We start from the raw sequence: 20,411 nt of genomic DNA, 5'->3' as shown, positions 1-20,411 counted from the left end.
GACAGCTGGACCAAGAAAATAACAGAATGGTACCCAAGAGGAGCCAGAAGAAACCCTGGAAGACAACAATGGAGATGGACAGATGAAATTCACGAGTTTGTGGGTAGTAAATGGATGGTCGTTCCACAAAACAAAAGGAACAGGAAAGTTTCTGGAGAGGCTTTCATCCTGCAGTCTGAAAATGGTTGATGCTGATGAGGAGAATTAATGAAGCCAGTTCAGAAGAACAGTACCCAAGAAAGTATCTGTAGAAGTGGATATGCAGCAGAAACTGAATGCATATGAGACAAATAATGGACAAATCTAGGACATAAGAGATGGATCATTAGTGTCCTCTTTTCAGTAGAATCTAGATGCTTTAGAGGAGTTTGGGGCTTCAGAATGAATGGAATATTGTTTCTCGATGTGGGAACAATCTTCCATTGAAGAGGGTATTTGAGATTTGTACAGAGTGAGAGTTGGTTAGAAGAAATGTAATGCTGAGGTTGAAAAAGAGAACCCAGTTTTTTGATGCACAGGTAAAAATTGTGATGTGCTTATGCCAAGAGAGATTAGAAAATGGCAAATATTTTCCGCCAGAGGTAAGCCATAGCAGAGATAGGTAATCTTATTTAGATATCTGATTGTTGTCAAAGATGCGCTTGGGATCAGCACACTCTTTTTTGTGAGAAATAAGACACAACCAAGTTATAGAGGTATTAACTAACTTTTATTTGTCCCATTGGAGACTAACTGCGAGGTCAACACGAAGGACTTGGTGGAGGATATTCTAGCAAAAACTATGGATAACCTTTTGAGTCACGGGAAGAAGGTTAATTTTCAGAAGGAAAAAAGTGGGAAAATGAACTGAACCTTAGGGAACCCAGAATTTTGCCCACCTGGTGACTGTTCAGAAAGAACTGGATATCTAATTGCAAAAAGGCACTCAGTAATTCATAACATTAGAGCTTGTTTAGAAGACCTTTGTTCCAAAACACAATAAAAAGTCTTAGACACATTAAGCATACAATTGCTTCAATTTTACCATACTTTCCCATCAAGTTTGTCCAAAGATAAGTAGCATAGGCTGTTTATGTTTTATTATCATTAGCTTGGCACTGATGTAATACACATTGGCGATCATTGATCAGATGGAAGTTTTAAAGGTAGTTCTAAAGTTGGCAATTGATGCAGAGGAAGGTCATTTGAAGTGTGGCAGTTAATAGATTTCTCTATTACTTTAGAAAGAATGGATTATGTACAATAGGGTGATAGTTGGATCAGTGAGATTCATTGCATTCTTTACTGAGAAAATTTCCAAGCAAAAACATAAACACCAATGCAATATGAAAGTATAACAAAGTGACAGAACACGAGTAAGCCCAGGATCATAGGTTTTGAGAACAATTGGAGAAATGCCATCAGGACTTATATGCTTTCTTGGCATCAAGATTGTTCAGAATCCTTCTAACATCTTGCTGTTGGAAGAACACAGGAGGCATTGAGTGGAGTGCACTCGGTATGTTAGGAGGAAGTTTATTATGATCATCAATACCAGAAATAGAAAAAAAGTACAGTGATAGTAAATTGGCTTTATTTTTAGCTGAGGATGCAATAAAATCAGCTAGTTTAACAGTGTGGGAGAATAGATGGACTGAAGTTGCAACCAGTAGGTTTGGCAAGAGATCTTATAGACCTTATATTCTTAGCCTGTTCAAAATCAGGTTTGAATTGATTAATAACTGGTTTACAATTATTGTAGGCAAAAAATGGAGTGGGAGATTTTGTTGCAAGCCAGTTGTAATGTGCAGAATTGCCAAACCAAAGATTAGGTAAAGAGCAAGTTTTTAAGTCGAAATGTGGATTACATACAAGAATAATTTCATGCATACAATGTGAGCAAATTGGCCTTTTGGCTGCGATGGGAAAGTTGCAATACTTAACCTCATAACCAGTTGCAATCAAGTCTCTCTCTCTCTCTCAAATATTAGAAGAATAGGAGTCTCACAGGTTATTTTATTTTACATTCTTGTAATTCTAAACAACATAGCTGCAAGCTATGTGGCATAGTTCATTACACATGAGGTGGTCCTAATTTGGTGATCACCAAGTGTATGTGATCTCTGCGGAGTAAATTTTAAAGGTTTTTCAACTTAGTGTCACAACCACATCTATGTAATATATAGATGTGGTTGTAACAGTTGATTGTTTTCTTAGAAAGGCACAGATTTGCCTTAACAAGAAAACAATCTATGGATGGTACAAACAATCTGTTAAACTGGATTTTCAAGTATAGTGGCTTTATAATTAGTCTAGTTTCGAAATTTGTTCAGATGATTTTGTCATATATCTACCCAAACTGAATAAATTATTTGGAATTACAACCAGAAGTTAATGAAACTAAATAAAGAAAAAAAAAAAAAAAAAAAACCCCAACTAAATATATGTTATGTTATTTGGTTTTTAGGAGCATTAGCAACTAAGGCCATATTGCTCCAGGATATGCGGTGGTCATTCCCTGACCTTTCCACATCCTCCGTATTTGGTGGTGACGGGCTCGAACCCCGGTTTAATCAAGAAGCGTGTGCTACGCACTGCTGCTCCTTCCCACCTGGCTACGGAGGCGCCACTAAATATATATATAAATATGAAGATATTATAGCATCAAAAAATAAAACAATATTAGTACAAAATTTTGACCTTAATTTTATTTTTGACAGTATTCTCACTCTATTGTTTACATACAAGTTTAAAATAGGAAAGAAAAATTAATATTCAAAAACATTTATTATGTTCAATTTTTATAAACTTCTAAATTCCTCAAAAAAATTTGCTCACTGTGGCTTACATTCTGCCTGGAAAACTGTCTTGAAAAAGGGTTAATATATTCTTCTTCTTGTACTTAGTGGATTTTAGGCTTACGAAGCCTGTACAATTAAATCTCTTCAAAGAACTGTTCGATTTATCTTTTTCTGGGATGCTCTCTGCTTCTTTTTCCAATAGGTTTGTAGTTAACTGCCAATTTTGGTAGTCTTGCTACTAATTCTCTCAACATGCTTTTTCCATTTTAACTTAATTTTTTATTTCTTCTATTATGTTGAAGGTGTTTAGTCTTTCTCTTATGCCTGTGTTTCTTTGGTGATTTAATCTTGTTAATCCCCGTAGTGGTCTGAGAAATTTCATATGGGCTGCTTCCAGATATTTATCCCTCTTCCCAAGTGTCTGTACTTCACTACCATATTTAAGTGCTGCCTTTGATGCAATGTTATGTATTCATAATTTTGTTTGTATTGTGATTTGTTTTCCAAAATTTCTTTTTATTATTCCATTCATTCTATTGTAAGTTTGTAATTTGTATTCCATGTCCTTTTAAATACTGAAATCCTATTTCCTAAATATTTAAATTCAGTTACTTGTTCAATGATGTTTCCATCTATTTCTATCTTTACTTGTCTATTATCATTACCACACATTGCCATTGATTTTGTTTTTAAAGCCGATATGTTTAAATTATAGTTCTTTGCTATCGTATTTAAACAGTGTGTTAATACCTGTAATCCATCCTCTGATTTAGCCAAAAGTACTTGATCATCAGCATATAGAATTGTGATAATTTTGCTGTTGTTGGATAGCTGAATTCCACCGTTATAAGTTTTTTCCATTCCTGCAATATTTTGTTAATATAAACATTGAATAGGGTTGGTGATAATTCACAACCTTATTTGTTGATATAAGTTCTGAAATGTGTCCATTTGTGTATTTTATGCAAATTTTGTATCTTTGTATATACAGTGGATTCCAGTTATTTGGGCCACCGGTTAATTGGGGCAGCCGTTTATTTGGGGCAAATCTTAAAAAAACAGAAACCAATCAAGAAAATAGCGAGGGTTTACTTCACTTAATTGTGACAAAATGCCGCTTGATCGGGGCAGGAGACCGCAGCACTGAAAATTCCCCTACAATTGTCTCCGACAGTACCACGTGGTTCGGTTGAAATTCTGGAGGTCACAACCATAAAACAATGAAAACAATTAGCAGTCATCTGTTTATTGAGCTTTTCTGTTAGTGAAATATATCATAAACAGACAGTAAACTCGATCTTACTGAATTTGTGATAATACCGACAGCTGGAATTCTGTGGGTTATTGTGGTGAAATGAGTTTACACTTCCATGAAATCTTCAACCATATAAATAAATTAATTTTCAGATCTTCTCTTCATTCTTATTTTTAAAGCTTTGTAACTCGTTACTCCGTTCTCGCTTATGCGTATTTTGTTACTTGCAATTTGTGTGTGCTGTTTTCTTTGTTGTTGATTGCTTATCTTTTTACTGTCTTAAATTTTAACCCCCAACCACAAATATCAGTGAACAGAAATGTCAACTAGTTCATATACAGTACGTATTAATTATTCCGATTATCACATATCATTTAATTTTTTAATTGGTAAGGTAATAAAGGCTAAATTTGTGCTTAATATATCTTTACTTTTATAGCCTTTGGATGATATTCCTTATATTTTCTCTAATTAGAATCACTGTTTAATAGAATTAAAATTCAATTCATAAAAGTGATCATTATGACCGGCGCTTACTACACATCGTATAGTGAACGCTACTTTACTATGGTGAGTTTGTCATAACGTGATTTGATTGTACAGTGAATTAATTGTAAAGGTGGGGGGGTACATTGTATTTTTAACTATTTACGTGAAACTTCGGATAACTGGGGCATCCGCTTAATCAGGCCAAAATGCACTAGTCCCGATGTGTCCTAAATAACCGGAATGGACTGTACTATGTATTGCATTTATTAGTTCCTGGATAATTTTTGAAATATGTCCATAGCCTTTCCGATTCAAACTATCATACGCTTTTTCATAATCAATAAATAATAAGCATGTTGACTAGAAAAGAATAGCGAAAGCTTAAAAAATGGTACTCACCTTGAAATTAATCTGCGATGGTTTACTTAGGTAGCGTGGTTAATGTTTACGTTGAATTGTTAAATTGAAAAATTAAAAGGGAGGGAAATAAGTAAAGGTTGACTGAGTTAAATGGGCCCAAGGAAACAGAAGTGTACACATCCAATCCTTGGTTGTCATCGAAATAAAAAAAAAGAAGAATAATTAAAAACTATGTAAGTGAAGCCAATAGTCTTTACGAGGACTTCCGTTAGTTAAAGAACGTCTTCAGTTGGCAATGTGTGGGGAGAGAACGCGTATGGTATTTTAAGAATAAAAAATTATACTCTCGTGATGCCTTTTTTGACATGTGGGAACTTTAATCTCGAGAGGTTCCAAATTGGGGAAAGATTGAAGGGGAGTTTAGAATTCAGAATTTGGAGGTTAGAGTGGTGCTTGTACCATTCAATAACTAGAGCTTCATATTGAAGTATTCTGTAGCTGGATTTTAGTTTAATGATGGAAATGGCAGAATCGATGAGCGGGTTGTGGTTGTGAGTCTGGGCATGAGTTGTAAGTTCTGTGACAGATTGGTTAGACGTGAGACTATGGAAATGGTAGTATGCACGGGTGTTGGATGTTTTTGATGAGCCAAATTTGGTAGTGGTACTTCCGATATAACATGTGTTGCAGTTTGGTTGACAATTAATGAGGTATATAATATTATTAAGGTCGTTTGTAGAATATTTGTATGTGTCTTTATAGGTGCTGAAGAAGGATCCTAATTTGTTGTAGGTGGAAAAAACAAGGGAGATATCAGTGTTGTTAAATAGGCGTCGGAACTGTCCTGCTAGTTCATTGTGGTAAGGGAGGACTATGCGGATGTTAGTTTTATTTTTGTCTTTGGTTGGGATGTTAGATTTAATTTTATTTTTAGCGTGAAGGATTGTATTTAAAATGAGTTGGTGGGGGTAACCTCTGGATATAAATTTGTCGGTAATATACTGTATTTCATTGTGAAGGTCGGTGGGTGAGGAACTGTACTTTAGTGCATTGTGAATTTGGTTATATAAAACTGCCTTTTTAGTGTTTAGAGGGTGATGAGAAGCAAAATGTAAGTATTTACCGGTGTTTGTATTTTTCCTGAAAATTTTCGTATTTAATTTTGTGCCTGTTATATAGATAGTGAGATTAAGGAAATTTATCTGATTGTTCTGTCCAATTTCAAGGGTGAATTTAAGTCTATCATGTACAGAGTTAAGTTTTACGAAGAGGTTATTAATAATGGGTCTGTTGCCTACTACAAGAATGTCGTCGGCATAGCGCATGTATAATTTTAGTTCAGGGGGAAAGGGGTGTAGGATTTGGCTTTCAATGGCGGCTAGGTAGATTTCGGACAATGGGCCGAAATCCCCAGTCCCATCGGTAAGCCATATATTTGTTGGAAGATTTTTTCATTGAATCTAAAAAATCTTGCTTCTAATAGGAGGGTGGTGAGTTCAAGGATATGGTCTATAGAAAGGGGCGTACGTTTTGTTAAGGTATCGTCTGTTTCTAAGAACTTGCATAAGGCTTGTAAAGTAAATGGAATATGGACATTTGTGTAAAGAGAAGTAACGTCATAGGAAGCTAGGATGTTTGTATCGGATATTGTGATGTTATTAATTTTTTGAAAAGCTTGATTGGTGTTATTGATCTTGAATGTGGAAAATTTTGTAAGGGGGGTTATAATTTTGACCAGGAAGGAGGATAAATTAGCGAAAGCTGAATTGCTATATGATACAATTGGTCTTAAAGGGTAGTCTGCTTTATGTAACTTGATAATCCCAAACATGTGGGGGAGGATGTTATTGCGGATGTTATTAAAATTATAACCCCCCTTACAAAATTTTCCACATTCAAGATCAATAACACCAATCAAGCTTTTCAAAAAATTAATAACATCACAATATCCGATACAAACATCCTAGCTTCCTATGACGTTACTTCTCTTTACACAAATGTCCATATTCCATTTACTTTACAAGCCTTATGCAAGTTCTTAGAAACAGACGATACCTTAACAAAACATACGCCCCTTTCTATAGACCATATCCTTGAACTCACCACCCTCCTATTAGAAGCAAGATTTTTTAGATTCAATGAAAAAATCTTCCAACAAATATATGGCTTACCGATGGGACTGGGGATTTCGGCCCATTGTCCGAAATCTACCTAGCCGCCATTGAAAGCCAAATCCTACACCCCTTTCCCCCTGAACTAAAATTATACATGCGCTATGCCGACGACATTCTTGTAGTAGGCAACAGACCCATTATTAATAACCTCTTCGTAAAACTTAACTCTGTACATGATAGACTTAAATTCACCCTTGAAATTGGACAGAACAATCAGATAAATTTCCTTAATCTCACTATCTATATAACAGGCACAAAATTAAATACGAAAATTTTCAGGAAAAATACAAACACCGGTAAATACTTACATTTTGCTTCTCATCACCCTCTAAACACTAAAAAGGCAGTTTTATATAACCAAATTCACAATGCACTAAAGTACAGTTCCTCACCCACCGACCTTCACAATGAAATACAGTATATTACCGACAAATTTATATCCAGAGGTTACCCCCACCAACTCATTTTAAATACAATCCTTCACGCTAAAAATAAAATTAAATCTAACATCCCAACCAAAGACAAAAATAAAACTAACATCCGCATAGTCCTCCCTTACCACAATGAACTAGCAGGACAGTTCCGACGCCTATTTAACAACACTGATATCTCCCTTGTTTTTTCCACCTACAACAAATTAGGATCCTTCTTCAGCACCTATAAAGACACATACAAATATTCTACAAACGACCTTAATAATATTATATACCTCATTAATTGTCAACCAAACTGCAACACATGTTATATCGGAAATACCACTACCAAATTTGGCTCATCAAAAACATCCAACACCCGTGCATACTACCATTTCCATAGTCTCACGTCTAACCAATCTGTCACAGAACTTACAACTCATGCCCAGACTCACAACCACAACCCGCTCATCGATTCTGCCATTTCCATCATTAAACTAAAATCCAGCTACAGAATACTTCAATATGAAGCTCTAGTTATTGAATGGTACAAGCACCACTCTAACCTCCAAATTCTGAATTCTAAACTCCCCTTCAATCTTTCCCCAATTTGGAACCTCTCGAGATTAAAGTTCCCACATGTCAAAAAAGGCATCACGAGAGTATAATTTTTTATTCTTAAAATACCATACGCATTCTCTCCCCACACATTGCCAACTGAAGACGTTCTTTAACTAACGGAAGTCCTCGTAAAGACTATTGGCTTCACTTACATAGTTTTTAATTATTCTTCTTTTTTTTTATTTCGATGACAACCAAGGATTGGATGTGTACAGTTCTGTTTCCTTGGGCCCATTTAACTCAGTCAACCTTTACTTACTTCCCTCCCTTTTAATTTTTCAATTTAACAATTCAACGTAAACATTAACCACGCTACCTAAGTAAACCATCGCAGATTAATTTCAAGGTGAGTACCGTTTTTTAAGCTTTCGCTATTCTTTTCTAGTCTACTAACACGGTACTTGAAGATTTCTAAAAATTTCGTATTAAGCATGTTGATAAATTTTGTTCTCTTTTTGATTATTTGTTGCAGAGTGAATATTGCATCTGTGTATTAGTTCAGTTTATTCTTTAATATATGTACATATAGTTTTGATGCCATTGATAATAATGTGACTCCTCTGTAATTCCCAGTTATTTTTTCGCCCTTTTTATGTATGCTGATTACCAGCCCAATCTGCCCATCATTTGGTGTTCGTTTAGATTTCCATATATTATTAAACAGTGTGAGTAATCTTTCCTGAATTTTTTTTTATGTAAACCCCAAACACGAGAGGTATTATAACCTATAGTACTTAGTACCATGCTTGGGTTGGAGGTGGAGAAGACGAAAGAAGATATTTGTTGACATTGGACTTGAACTTCTGTAGTCTGTAATTTTCAGGAAATACGTATGAAGGAAGGTTGTTCCAGAAAATAGCAATTGAATGAATAAACAAGGAAGATGAAAAGTTGGTTCTGTGAGTTTGAAGTTGGACAGTAAATGGATGTTGGCTGGTGGCGGCATGTGTTCGAACTGTTTTGAAAGCGAGAATTATAGAAGCCAATTCAGAAGAACAGTACTAATGGAAATATCTGTACAAGAGGCATGCAGCAGAAACAGTACATCTATGAGACAGCGAGTGGAAAGACTCTGTTAGGGATGAATCATTAATTAACCTAACTGCCCTCTTCTGAATGGAATCAAGAAGCCTGACTGGCTGGATATTGTGGGAACAATATTCCATGGTAGGGCGGATTTGTGATTTGTACAGAGTGAACAGCTGTTTGGAAGAAAAGTAACGCCGAGAACGAAAGAGAAAACCAAGTTTTTTAGATGCAGAGGAAGCAATATTTGTAATATGCTTGTGCCAAGAGAGATTAGAAGCAAGGGTAATCTCCAAAAGAGATATATCATTTTGCCTAGAAAGCGGAGTGTCACGAAAGATAATCATAGGAGCAGAAGAATCCTTTTTGCGAGATAAAAGACAAGACTGAGTTTTAGAAGGATTGAAATCAACTAAGTTGTCTTTGCCCTACTGGAAAATTACCTGGAGATCAGCACTTAAGGAATTGGTAGCAGATTTTCGAGAAGTTGAAGCTGATTGAACAGGACAAGGTTTCTCAAAAGGGAAAGTGGAATGCAATGTGCCATCATCGGCAAAACTATGGATAGGATTTCCAGTCAATGGAAGAAGGTCATTAACATACAGCAGGAAAAGAGTGGGGGAAAGAACTGAACCTTGGGGGACACCGGCATTAGTGGAGAAGTTAGAAGACAGAGAGCCATCTACCATCACCCTGAGTGAGTGCTCAGAGAGAAAACTGGATAACCAATTACTAAAAACAGTTGGCAAACCATAAGATGGAAGCTTGTTTAGAAGACCTTTGTGCCAAACACGATCGAAAGCCTTTGAGATGTCAAGAGCAACTGCTTGTGTTTCACCAAACTTTTCCATTGAATTAATCCATTAATGGGTAACATAAGCCAGAATATCACCAGTGGATCGACACTGACGGAATCCATACTGGCAATTGTTGATCAGACAGAAGGTTTCTAGGTAGTTTAAGAGTTGGCGGTTAATCGATTTCTCCATTACTTTAGAAAGAGTAGAAGCAATTGCAATGGGACGATAATTGGATGGGAGGGATTTGTCACCCTTTTTAGGAACTGGCTGGATATGAGCAAATTTACAAGCAGAAGGAAAAACACGTTTGGAATAATAAAGGGAAAAAAGGCGGCAAAGAACAGGAGTAAGTTCAGGAGCACAGGCTTTGAGAACAAGTGGAGAAATACCATCGGGACCTGGAGCTTTCTTAGCATCAAGATTCGTCAAAATCCTTCTGACGTCCTTTTGACGGAAGACCACAGGAGGCATTGAATGGAATGGTGGGCGGTGTTTTACCAAGATCATTAATACATGAGTTGGAAGCAAAAATGGGATGCTACCAGGTCAGCTTTATCCTTGGCTGAAGTGACAACAGAACCATCTGATTTGGAGAGAGGTGGGAGCAGAGATGGGCAAAAGTTGCAGCCAATAACTTTGGCAAGAGACCAGAATGCTCAGCTACCATTAGGGAAAGAAGCAAGTTTTCTACTCTTAGCCTGTTTATACTCCAGTTTGGACTGATTAATAACTGCTTTACAATTGTTGCGAGCTTTGGTGTAGGCAGAAAATGAAACTGAAGAATTAGAAACAAGCCAATTACAATATGAAACATTCTTCTCTTGAACAGCCTTAGCACATTTATTGGAAAACGAAGGTTTAGATAATGGACGAGATTTTAAAGTGGAGTGTGGGATAAAGGATTCCATTCCTGCAAGAATAATTTCACTGACAAGATCTGAGCAAATGTTGACATCAGATGTTTTGAAACAGTAATCCCACCAAGGAAAAGAAAAAAGAAATCTCGCAGGTCATCCCATTTTGCATTCTTGTAGTGCCAAACAATACGAGGTTGGAAATAGCCATGAGATAAAGGCTCCATTGGAGAAGAGACAAACACAAAGTTGTGATCTGAGGTGCCTAAATGACCTCTCACTTTGACCATGTGCATAGAAGGGTTGTTTATGAAAAAAAGATCAAGTGTGTTGGCTGTATGGTTAGGATTGTCTGGTATTCTTGTAGGTAAATGAACAATCTGTGCTAGGTCATTAGTAATTGCAAAAGCCTCAGCATCTCGACCAGCTGGGTCGGTGTGACTAGAAAACAGAAGCCAGCTGGAGTTGTGAACATTAAAATCACCAAGGAAAATTACCTCACTGTTAGGAAAGTTGGACTGAAGAAAGTCAAGTTGCAAAGAGAGGAAGTCAAAGAGCTCCAAGTGATTAGTGGACTTGGGAGAACGCTAGAGACACAACAGGTGAATTTGACACAATCAGGTAGAAAGATTTTAAGCCAGAGAAGATCTTAAAGAGGAGATTCCAAATTACCAATCTCTGACAGGAAATATCGGAATGCACATATGCACAAGTACCACCTTTGAGGTGAAAGGAATCATACAGCGAATAATTTGGGCAATTGAGATGAGCAGTAGTTGAACCAACCGATAACTGAGATTCTGTCAGAAAAAGTACATGGGGTTTGGCAGGCTGCAAGTGGAAATGGACATCGTTGAGATTAGAATTGAGATCATGTATATTTGTGAAATTAATTAGGAAGTTTTTGGGAGGTTTAGATATTTTCGCAGATAATCTTACTCTATTAGTTTGACAATTCATGGTGTATTCAATAGTGAGAAAAAATGGGTGGACATGCTGTATGAAATAATGAAAATTTTGGATATGGCGTACACACGGTAAGAATATACCCAGATCCTTGACATAATGTGGCCTCGACAATCCCTCCTCCCCGCATACACACTACTCAGACTCCCTCCACTCACTATCTGGCAGAGTAGGTGTAGCAAGATTATACACTAACTGATCCGGAAGCCTCCTAGAGAGTTAGCAATAGGTTCGTTTTGGTGTACTAACTAGGGGCCTGCGAATACTGTTTTAGAACTGTACCCTCGAAATGTAAGGAAGATTGGACTCGCCATGATGTTCATCATAACCTCAAAAGTCATCAATCATACTGCATTGATGGAAGAGATGGGGAAGGGTTGACTGGAACTTAGCTCTAGAGACTAAACATGGGTTCCACCACTTCAAGCCTCCAATAAGCAAAGTGGTGGTATTGCACCGGTTGATGAGAGTCATCTACCACCTAGTACTGCCTGGTAACATAGAGGTGTGGCGTTCCTCCATGTGGTTTGGTCACCACCCCTCGACCCCTGCTTACATTGGTTCACACCTGGGTGGTCACCCACCGTGTACCACCCACCCACATGGAGGTTATACCCAGGATTACTAACAGTCCCACCATTGTGAAGGTGCAAGCAGAGGATTTCACTGTCACAGACCTGCCGGACTTTGCCAAAATTGGGTCCACTTGACTTGAGTGTCACCGAATATCAGTTCCATCAGCGTTTTAGACTCCCAGGTAGCAAGTACAGCTTGTCTGGCATATCTGAGAGAATGTCTGTGACAACCTCATGGACCAAATTAGTTTTCCACCATATTTAAACAGTTGTACACATACGTTATCTAGTCCTGGACTCCTCCTGTAGCCTTCGGAATGACATATTGTAGTTCTTCTAAGTTTATTGCATCCTTAGTTTTCTCAATTTCCTCTACTGGGGAGATATCCCTACTGTCTTTTCCTGTTTTTTGTGAGTTCCACAGTGAAGAGTAATGTTTCTTCTTTAATTAAATTAAAAAATTTAAAGATTTAACAAATTTATCCCAATCTTGCCCTTTTATGGTTTGCAATAATTTTCAAACTTCTGCTCTTGGTTTTTTTAGTATGTAGTCATCAACACTCTTCTGCTTTGTAAATGTATTTTATATGCTTGTTTTTTCTTTTCTGTGGTATTTTGAATTTCTTCTTTCCTGCTCCTCAACCAATTCTTTTTTTTTAAAGATTTTTATCCAGTGCTTTTCTCTGTTCTGTCAATATTGCTTCTTTTATATTTTGCCACTCTTAATTAATATCTATTTTTAAAACTAATTTTTAATTTTTTTTTATTCTTATGTATAATTACTCATAACCTAATTTACAATCAAATGTTTTTGAAAAATTGGCTGCAGTAATGATACCATATATTTTATCTTGCATTTGTGGTGTTGTAGAGAGATGCAATGTGACACATTGTGACCTATATAGAGACGTAGTACCTATATATATATATATATATATATATATACACACACACAGTAAACCCACGCTATTCGCGGGGGTTACATTCCTGAGAAATGCCATGAATACTGAGTTATGGCGTCCACAGTAATAAAAGGGTTTCGTTTCAAAGTATGAAATATATAACAAAAACTAGTCTAGAATTTTGTCTGTACATATTATGTTATTTACCTACATAATACGACTATGTTCATAGACAGTACATAGTGAAATACAAGCATAAGGCATCAAAATGAAAATAAGAAACAATTTATTAAATGTAATATTTATTAGACATTTTAAACAAACCTTTCAAAAACATATCAAGAACATGGGTTGCTGGGTGAAAAATAACTTGTAATCGAAGTTTGTTTCTTCATTTTCTTATTGAGCTCTTTTTGAATTTCCCCGTAAGGCAAGAGTAATTGTTCTAGGTCTCGTTTAAACTTGATGCTTCTTTCCAAATTAGGATCCGTTTCCACCACCTTTTTTGAAAGTTGTATGGAGAAGCTAAAGATTTCCTTTAATGATTTACTATTTAACTCTGGTCTAACAACGTCGAGATCTTCCTCCTCAGGATTATTTTGGTTTTCATTTGACCTTGTTACTAATTCATCGAACTCTTCTATTGTAAGTTCATCTGCATGAGTCTCAGTAAGTTCCTGAATGTCTTTTGCATCAAGGTTTTCATAGCCTCCACCTTCTATTCCTGTGCGATTTCTACAATATCGGCAACTAGTTCATTGACATTAGGGATTGTTTTAGCAACAACCACTTCTGGCCACAATTTTCGCCAACACGCATTAATTGTAGATGCACTTACCTGCATCTACAATTAACGCATCTTGATATTGATCAGGCAATCTGCAGTGTTATAATTTTTCCAACTTTGGCTTACGGTTAAGTCTGACTCCCTTTCCATTTTTTCAATTAAGCCAATAAAAGTTCTCCTAACATAGTAGGACTTAAATGCAGAAATCACACCTTGGTCTAGTGGTTGTAAAAGTGATGTAGTGTTGGGCGGCAAAAACACAACTTCAACATTTGGGTGGTCAAATTCTAGACTGCTTGGATGTCCTGGCACATTATCAATAAGAAGGAGAACTTTGAAAGGCTAAGTAAATTTCCACGTCTCGCACAAAGCTATCATCAAACCACTCTCTAAGAAGTGTAGTTGCTACCCAGGCTTTTTTATTTGATTTTTTTTATTTATTCTTTTCCTTCAAAGCACGTGGAGTCTGCGATTTATACGCGAGCATCGGTTTGATCATGCATCCATTTGCGTTTGCACAAAACAAAAGAGTAAGCCTATCTTTGGAAGCTTTGAATCCAGGAGCAGATTTTTCATTTTGTGTTAAGTATGTTCTGGCTGGCATTCTCTTCCAAAACAACCCAGTTTCGTCTGCATTGAACACCTGTTCGGGAACATATCCTTTGTCCGTAATTAATTTTTTTAGTTCAGTTGGGAAACTTTCTGCAGCCATGAAATCCACTGATGCAGACTCGCCTACAAGTTTCACATTATGAAGGCCATATCGATTTTTAAATCTTTCAAGCCTTTGCTGGCTAAATAACTTATCCCGCCAGTGCTATCACCAGTTTCGCTAAAGTGTTGATAAAGGTGTTTTGCCTTTTCATGAATGATGAGTGAACTTAACGGGATTTTATTTTGAGTTCGGTCTTCTATCCACAGATTTAAAGCATTTTCCATTTTTTCTAATTTAACATCAAAAGTTACAGAGCAAATTTTTGAAGTAATTAGCACATTTTCACAGAAGCTACAGCAGATTTTTTCTTCTGATTTCTTGATTGATCGCACCATTGACTCATTGATATTATAATGTTTTGCCACTACGAGACACTTTCACCATTAGAAATTTTGTCTAATAATTCAATTTTACTCGCTAATTTTATCACCTTCTTTGATCTTTTCACAATTCCCTTGTTATTCGTAGCCATATTTTTGTAGGGTTAGAAAAGAACTTGTCCACAATAAAGTCATTTTCTTTTAATGGTAACACACTCGAAAAAGTCTGTTTACACCAACGCACTGCAAAACTGTATATTTTTCACTTTTGTAAACATATCAATTAAAAGCAAGAGATGAAACCTTCCATGACAAGCGCATTACACTTACTGAACAAGGATTAGCGAGAAACATTTTGTCACCCCTCCCACCCACGGAGCACTGTTTTGACCGCTCCACAGAGTGCTACTCTGTGGATCGAGCAAGATGATTTTAGCCACGCCCATGTTTTTTTTATGGCAGAAAATGTTCATATCGCTTTAAAATTCATATATTTTTTTTTTTTTTAGGTTTAAATCAGCGATCGCGAATATGCGAAACTTCAAATACAGATGCCGCGAATAGCAGGGGTTTACTGTATATCTGTGTTGTGACCTATATAGAGACATCAGTTTGCATCAAATTTTGTTTAAAATTAGGAAAAACACAATGTGTCGAATAATTAAAAGAATAAATTTTTTTCTTCCAATTTAAATTGGATATTCTGTTCTTCACTAGAACCAACCCTAGAAGCACCTCCAGATGTAAGAGATCCATTAACAGAGATGATGGCAGAACATGGCATGGTTCAGCAGACCCAAGAGTCCCCTCAAGTAATTACTGCAGGACATGGCCAGGGGCTGAGGGCTCGGGCTCTTTATGACTATCAAGCTGGTAAGACCAAAATCCTTTGAAAGCTTAAGTCATTATCTGTGAAAGAAATAACAGTTTTATAAATACCTTGTCCATTTTATTTTATGGTCTTGTAAGGGCACACGAGCAAGGTAACATATGCTTAGTTAACAGTGGATCATGTATTTGTATCATGCAGATTTAGTATTAGCATTAGCATTAGTAGAGGAATTTGATGCAAGAAAGCAAGCTTATGCAGCATCAGCCAAAAAAAATAAAATAAATAAATAAAAAAAAAAAATAAATAAAAAATAACCACTTCCACTTCACCCCTCTGTTCGTTCGAAATAACTGTCCAGCTGAGCCTTAAACTTATTTAGGCTATCAACTTCCACGACAAGGGATGGAAGTCTATTCCACCAACCAACCACCCGCTGGCTAAAGGCAAATTTCCTCACTTCTGTCCTACATCAGTCTTTTTTCAATTTGAATTTATGCCCTCTCAGGTGATTATTCTGAGCAAGAGGAAGAATCCCATCAGCATTGAGCATGCTCAAACCATTCAAGGCTTTATACACCTCTATCAGATCACCTCACCGGTGCCTAGTCTCCAGACACTGTAATTTGCAAAACTTAAGCCTTTCTTCGTAAGAGCACCCCTTTGTTCCATTCACTAATATTGTTGCCCTTCTCTGTACTCGTTCCAGCATCTCTACATCCTTCTTGAAATGAGGCCTCCAGACCTGTATACAGTACTCTAGGTGTGGTCTGACCATTGTCTTATACAAGGGAATAATCACCTCTTTATCCCTGCTAGAAAAATTCCGATATATCATCGACAATACACCATGAGCTACTCTTGCCGCCCGTCTGCACTGCTCAGAAAACTTCATATCTGCCTGCATAACCACCCCCAGGTCCCTTTCATTCTCTACCACTGTCAGTGTAGTACCACAGAGTGGTACTACACTGACAGTGGTAGAGAATGAAAATGGTAGAGAATACATTGCTCTGGGGTTGCTGTTTCCCATATGTAGTACTTTACATTTGTCAATGTTAAACTTCATTTGCCACCTCGAAGCCCATCTACTCAACATTTCCAGATCCTGTTGCAGTAGCATAGTGTCAATAGTGTCCTTGACAACCCTGCCAACCTTCGTATCATCTGCAAACTTGGACATTAAGCTTGATATACCATCATCAATATCATTTATAAATACAGAAAACAATAATGGACCCAATACTGAACCCTGAGGGACTCCACTAATAACATTAGTCCACGTTGAGCAGTGTCCATTGATTACCACTCTCTGTCTTCTCCCCCTCAACCACCCCTTTATCCATAGCAGCAATTTGCCTCCAATGCCACACTGCTCCAATTTGTGCAGCAGTCTTCCATGTGCAATAGTATCAAAAGCCTTTCTAAGATCCAAGTATATAATAACAAAGTTATTCCCTGCATCCAGTTCTTTTGTGACTGCATCATAGTATCCAATCAAATTGGTCAGGCAAGACTTCCCCTTAACAAAACCATGCTTTGTCTGAGCTGTGACTGAAGTCTTGTCTAGATGATCCTGCAGTGCTTCTTTAACCAGTGCCTCCATTAATTTTCCAGGAACAGAAGTTAAACTAACAGGTCTATAATTATTTGTGTCGCCCTTTGATCCTCCTTTGTGAATTGGGGTTATATTTGCACATCTCCAGTCCATGGGTACTTCCCTTGAGTCCAAGGAAGCTCTCATAATTATGGCTAAGGGTTTGCTTACTTCCTTTGCTGCTTCCTTTAATATAACTGGATAGATCCCATCCACCCCAGGTGCCTTTCTTGTATTTATCTTCAACAATTTCTCCTCCACTTTACTCTCAGTTATTACAAGATTGTCTAGCGTACTGCCAGAGTTGAATACACCTCTGGCATTCCCCTCGCTGAATAACTGCTCATGTGTGAATGTCGATGCAAAATATTCATTTAGTTTGTTAGCTACCTGAGCAGGATCATCAACAGTTGACCCTTCGATATCAAGTGGACCAATCTGATTCATCCCCTTCCTTCTAGAGTTTACATAAGTAAAGAACTCTTTGCTGTTTTTCTTCGCATCCCTTGCCAAGGATCTCTCGTAATCTGCCTTCGCCTGTCTAACCTCCTTTGTAACTTGGTTACAGATCAACTTGTATCTATCATAGGCTTCTGTGTCACGTGCTAATTTGTATGTATCCCATGCATTTTTCTTCTCTGCCATATGTCTCTTTAGTTCATCTGACATCCATTTAGGCCTAAACCTTGAACAATATTTCTTAGTTGGTATATAAAGCCTAGTAGCTTCCAAGATAAGTTCTTTGAATGCTTCCCATTTTGAATTTGCTGTTGGTAACATCATCAGTTGGTCCCACTGTATAGAATTTAAATACTGTCTCAGTCCATCGTAGTCGCCTTTACGAAAGCAATAACCCTTCCCTTTACCCCTAATGGTAGTTACCTCTTTGAGTAAATCCCACTTCAGCACACTGTGATCACTCCCACCTAGTGATTCATTTACCTGCAGATTCTTAATGCATGAAGAATCAGTGCTGATAATCAAATCCAGAGTATTACTCCCTCTAGTTGCCTCCTGAACATGCTGATGTAGAAAACAATCATCCAATAAATCCACAAAAGCCTTGCTAGTGTGTGAGTGACCAGCCCCCAAATTCCAGTCAATATCTGGGAAATTAAAATCCCCCATTATAAGACTCTCTGATTTACTGGCCCACTCTATTTCCCCGTACAGTTTCTTATTATACTTATCAGAGTCATTAGGCCTATAGCACACTCCTACTCTCAATTTTGATCTCCCAATGCTTATGTCACACCAAACTGACTCGACACTGCACTGTCCAGCAATGTTGACTGGCTTCACTTCCTTGGATTTTATGTATTTCTTAACTAATAGCATAACCCCTCCTCCCTTCCTACCCTGTCTATCCTTTCTGTAGACATTGTACTCCCCAAATTCCAGTTCTGCATTCCTTATATCTGTGTGACACCACGTCTCTGAAATCCCCACAATATCTGCCTTTGATGTTTTGAGCAATACCTCAAATTCATCAAATTTATTTACTAAACTCCTAGCATTGGTGTACACGCAAGTATACATGCACCTGTTCTTTTTCTTAGCTACCCTAACACAACCTATGTGTTTATTTGTACCCCAATGATTCCCAGCAGTCTCTGAACTATCCTGCATCTTATTTTGCAGGCTGCGGCTCATTCCAATAGAAGCAGTGCAAGAATCACTTTCACCTCTGCCAGTGGCTACTGTTAATCTATTAGTCCTAGCTCTATTAGATTTTATATCATTGTACGACCATTACCTTCTATATTAATAAATAGCTACCGACTTTTGAATTTTGGAAAGCTGGAAATTACGTATCTGAAGGCGAGAGGTAAAACAGTTTTCTGTTTGTTTGTTTTTTTTGCCAAAACAGGCAAAAAATGAGTTCTTTGCAAACTGCAAGCAGGAATTCTTCCTAAAAATAATAGGAGGGAAAACAGGAGATTTTTCAGGAAAAAACAGGAAGATTCTGATTTTAAAGTCCAGGTTTAAAGTCCTTTATTGGAAATTAAAATTTCCAATAAAGCTTCCAGATTTTATTTTAAAATACAGCAACAGGACTGTTTACCAGTATAGTTTTAAATAGTTTACTTAACATTTTTCCATCCCTGGATTACTGATTGGCTTGTTAAAATGCTAAGAATCACCTGGGATAACTTATTAAATTACATGATTCCTTGTGTACTTATCAGATCCCAGATTAAAGACCACCAGTTCCCTTTTTTTTCATAATAACCCCCCCACCAACCAGGTCACCTGTACATGGTTAAGGAATCTTCCAGTTGGTGCCAGTCCTACAGATTAGCATCATTGGGATCCAATGACCACATCCTAGTTTCTATTCTAAGTTTAAATTAAATTTCTAAGTCTAAGTTTAAAAAATTAATTTAACAAAAAAAAATTCCAAAAATCTTAATTAATTTTTTACCTAATTAATTTTTTAATTAAAATAGGGTAACAACTTCATCCCATCCAATTATCATTCCATTGCACTTACTGCTACCCTTTCCAAAATAATGGAGAAATTCATTAACCACCAAATCCTAAACTATCTCAGTCTTCCATCTGATCAATGATTGTCTATATGGATTTTATCAGTGTGGATCCACTGGGGATATATTGGTTTATGTAATCTGTCTATGGATAAGTTTGGTGAAATTTAAGAAGTTGCTATTGTCACTTGCAAGGCACCTCTGTAGCCAGGTGGGAAGGAGCAGCAGTGCGTAGAACACGCTTCTTGATTAGACCGGGGTTCGAGCCCATCACCACCAAATACGGAGGATGCGGAAAGGTCAGGGAATGACCACCGCATATTCCTGGAGCAATATGGCCTTAGTTGCTAATGCTCCTAAAAACCAAAACAACAACAACAACAATTTTCACTTGCAAGACTTTTGAACATGTTGGGTATAAGGGAAAAAGGAAAATCATTAATATACAACAGGAAAATA

At 37.1% G+C, this 20,411-nt stretch overlaps 1 protein-coding gene across 3 annotated transcripts in view; it reads left to right on the top strand.

The window, feature by feature from the left end:
* Window positions 1–20,411, top strand: part of Abp1 (Actin binding protein 1) — a 298,710-nt gene that overhangs the window by 241,408 nt on the left and 36,891 nt on the right. For all 3 annotated transcript variants that reach the window (XR_016546934.1, XM_090373450.1, XM_090373449.1), the window contains one exon: window positions 15,755–15,910. Coding sequence is in view for 2 of the 3 variants with exons in the window: in XM_090373450.1 (XP_090229576.1) it covers window positions 15,755–15,910 (156 nt within the window). In the remaining variant the exon portion in view is untranslated. The remainder of the gene's footprint in view (window positions 1–15,754; window positions 15,911–20,411) is intronic.

The sequence above is a fragment of the Mastigoproctus giganteus genome, chromosome 5 (genome assembly GCF_048544385.1).
Source record: "Mastigoproctus giganteus isolate SK-2022 chromosome 5, ASM4854438v1, whole genome shotgun sequence".
Classification (NCBI taxonomy): domain Eukaryota; kingdom Metazoa; phylum Arthropoda; class Arachnida; order Uropygi; family Thelyphonidae; genus Mastigoproctus; species Mastigoproctus giganteus.
This window is presented reverse-complemented; position numbering and strand designations above follow the sequence as displayed.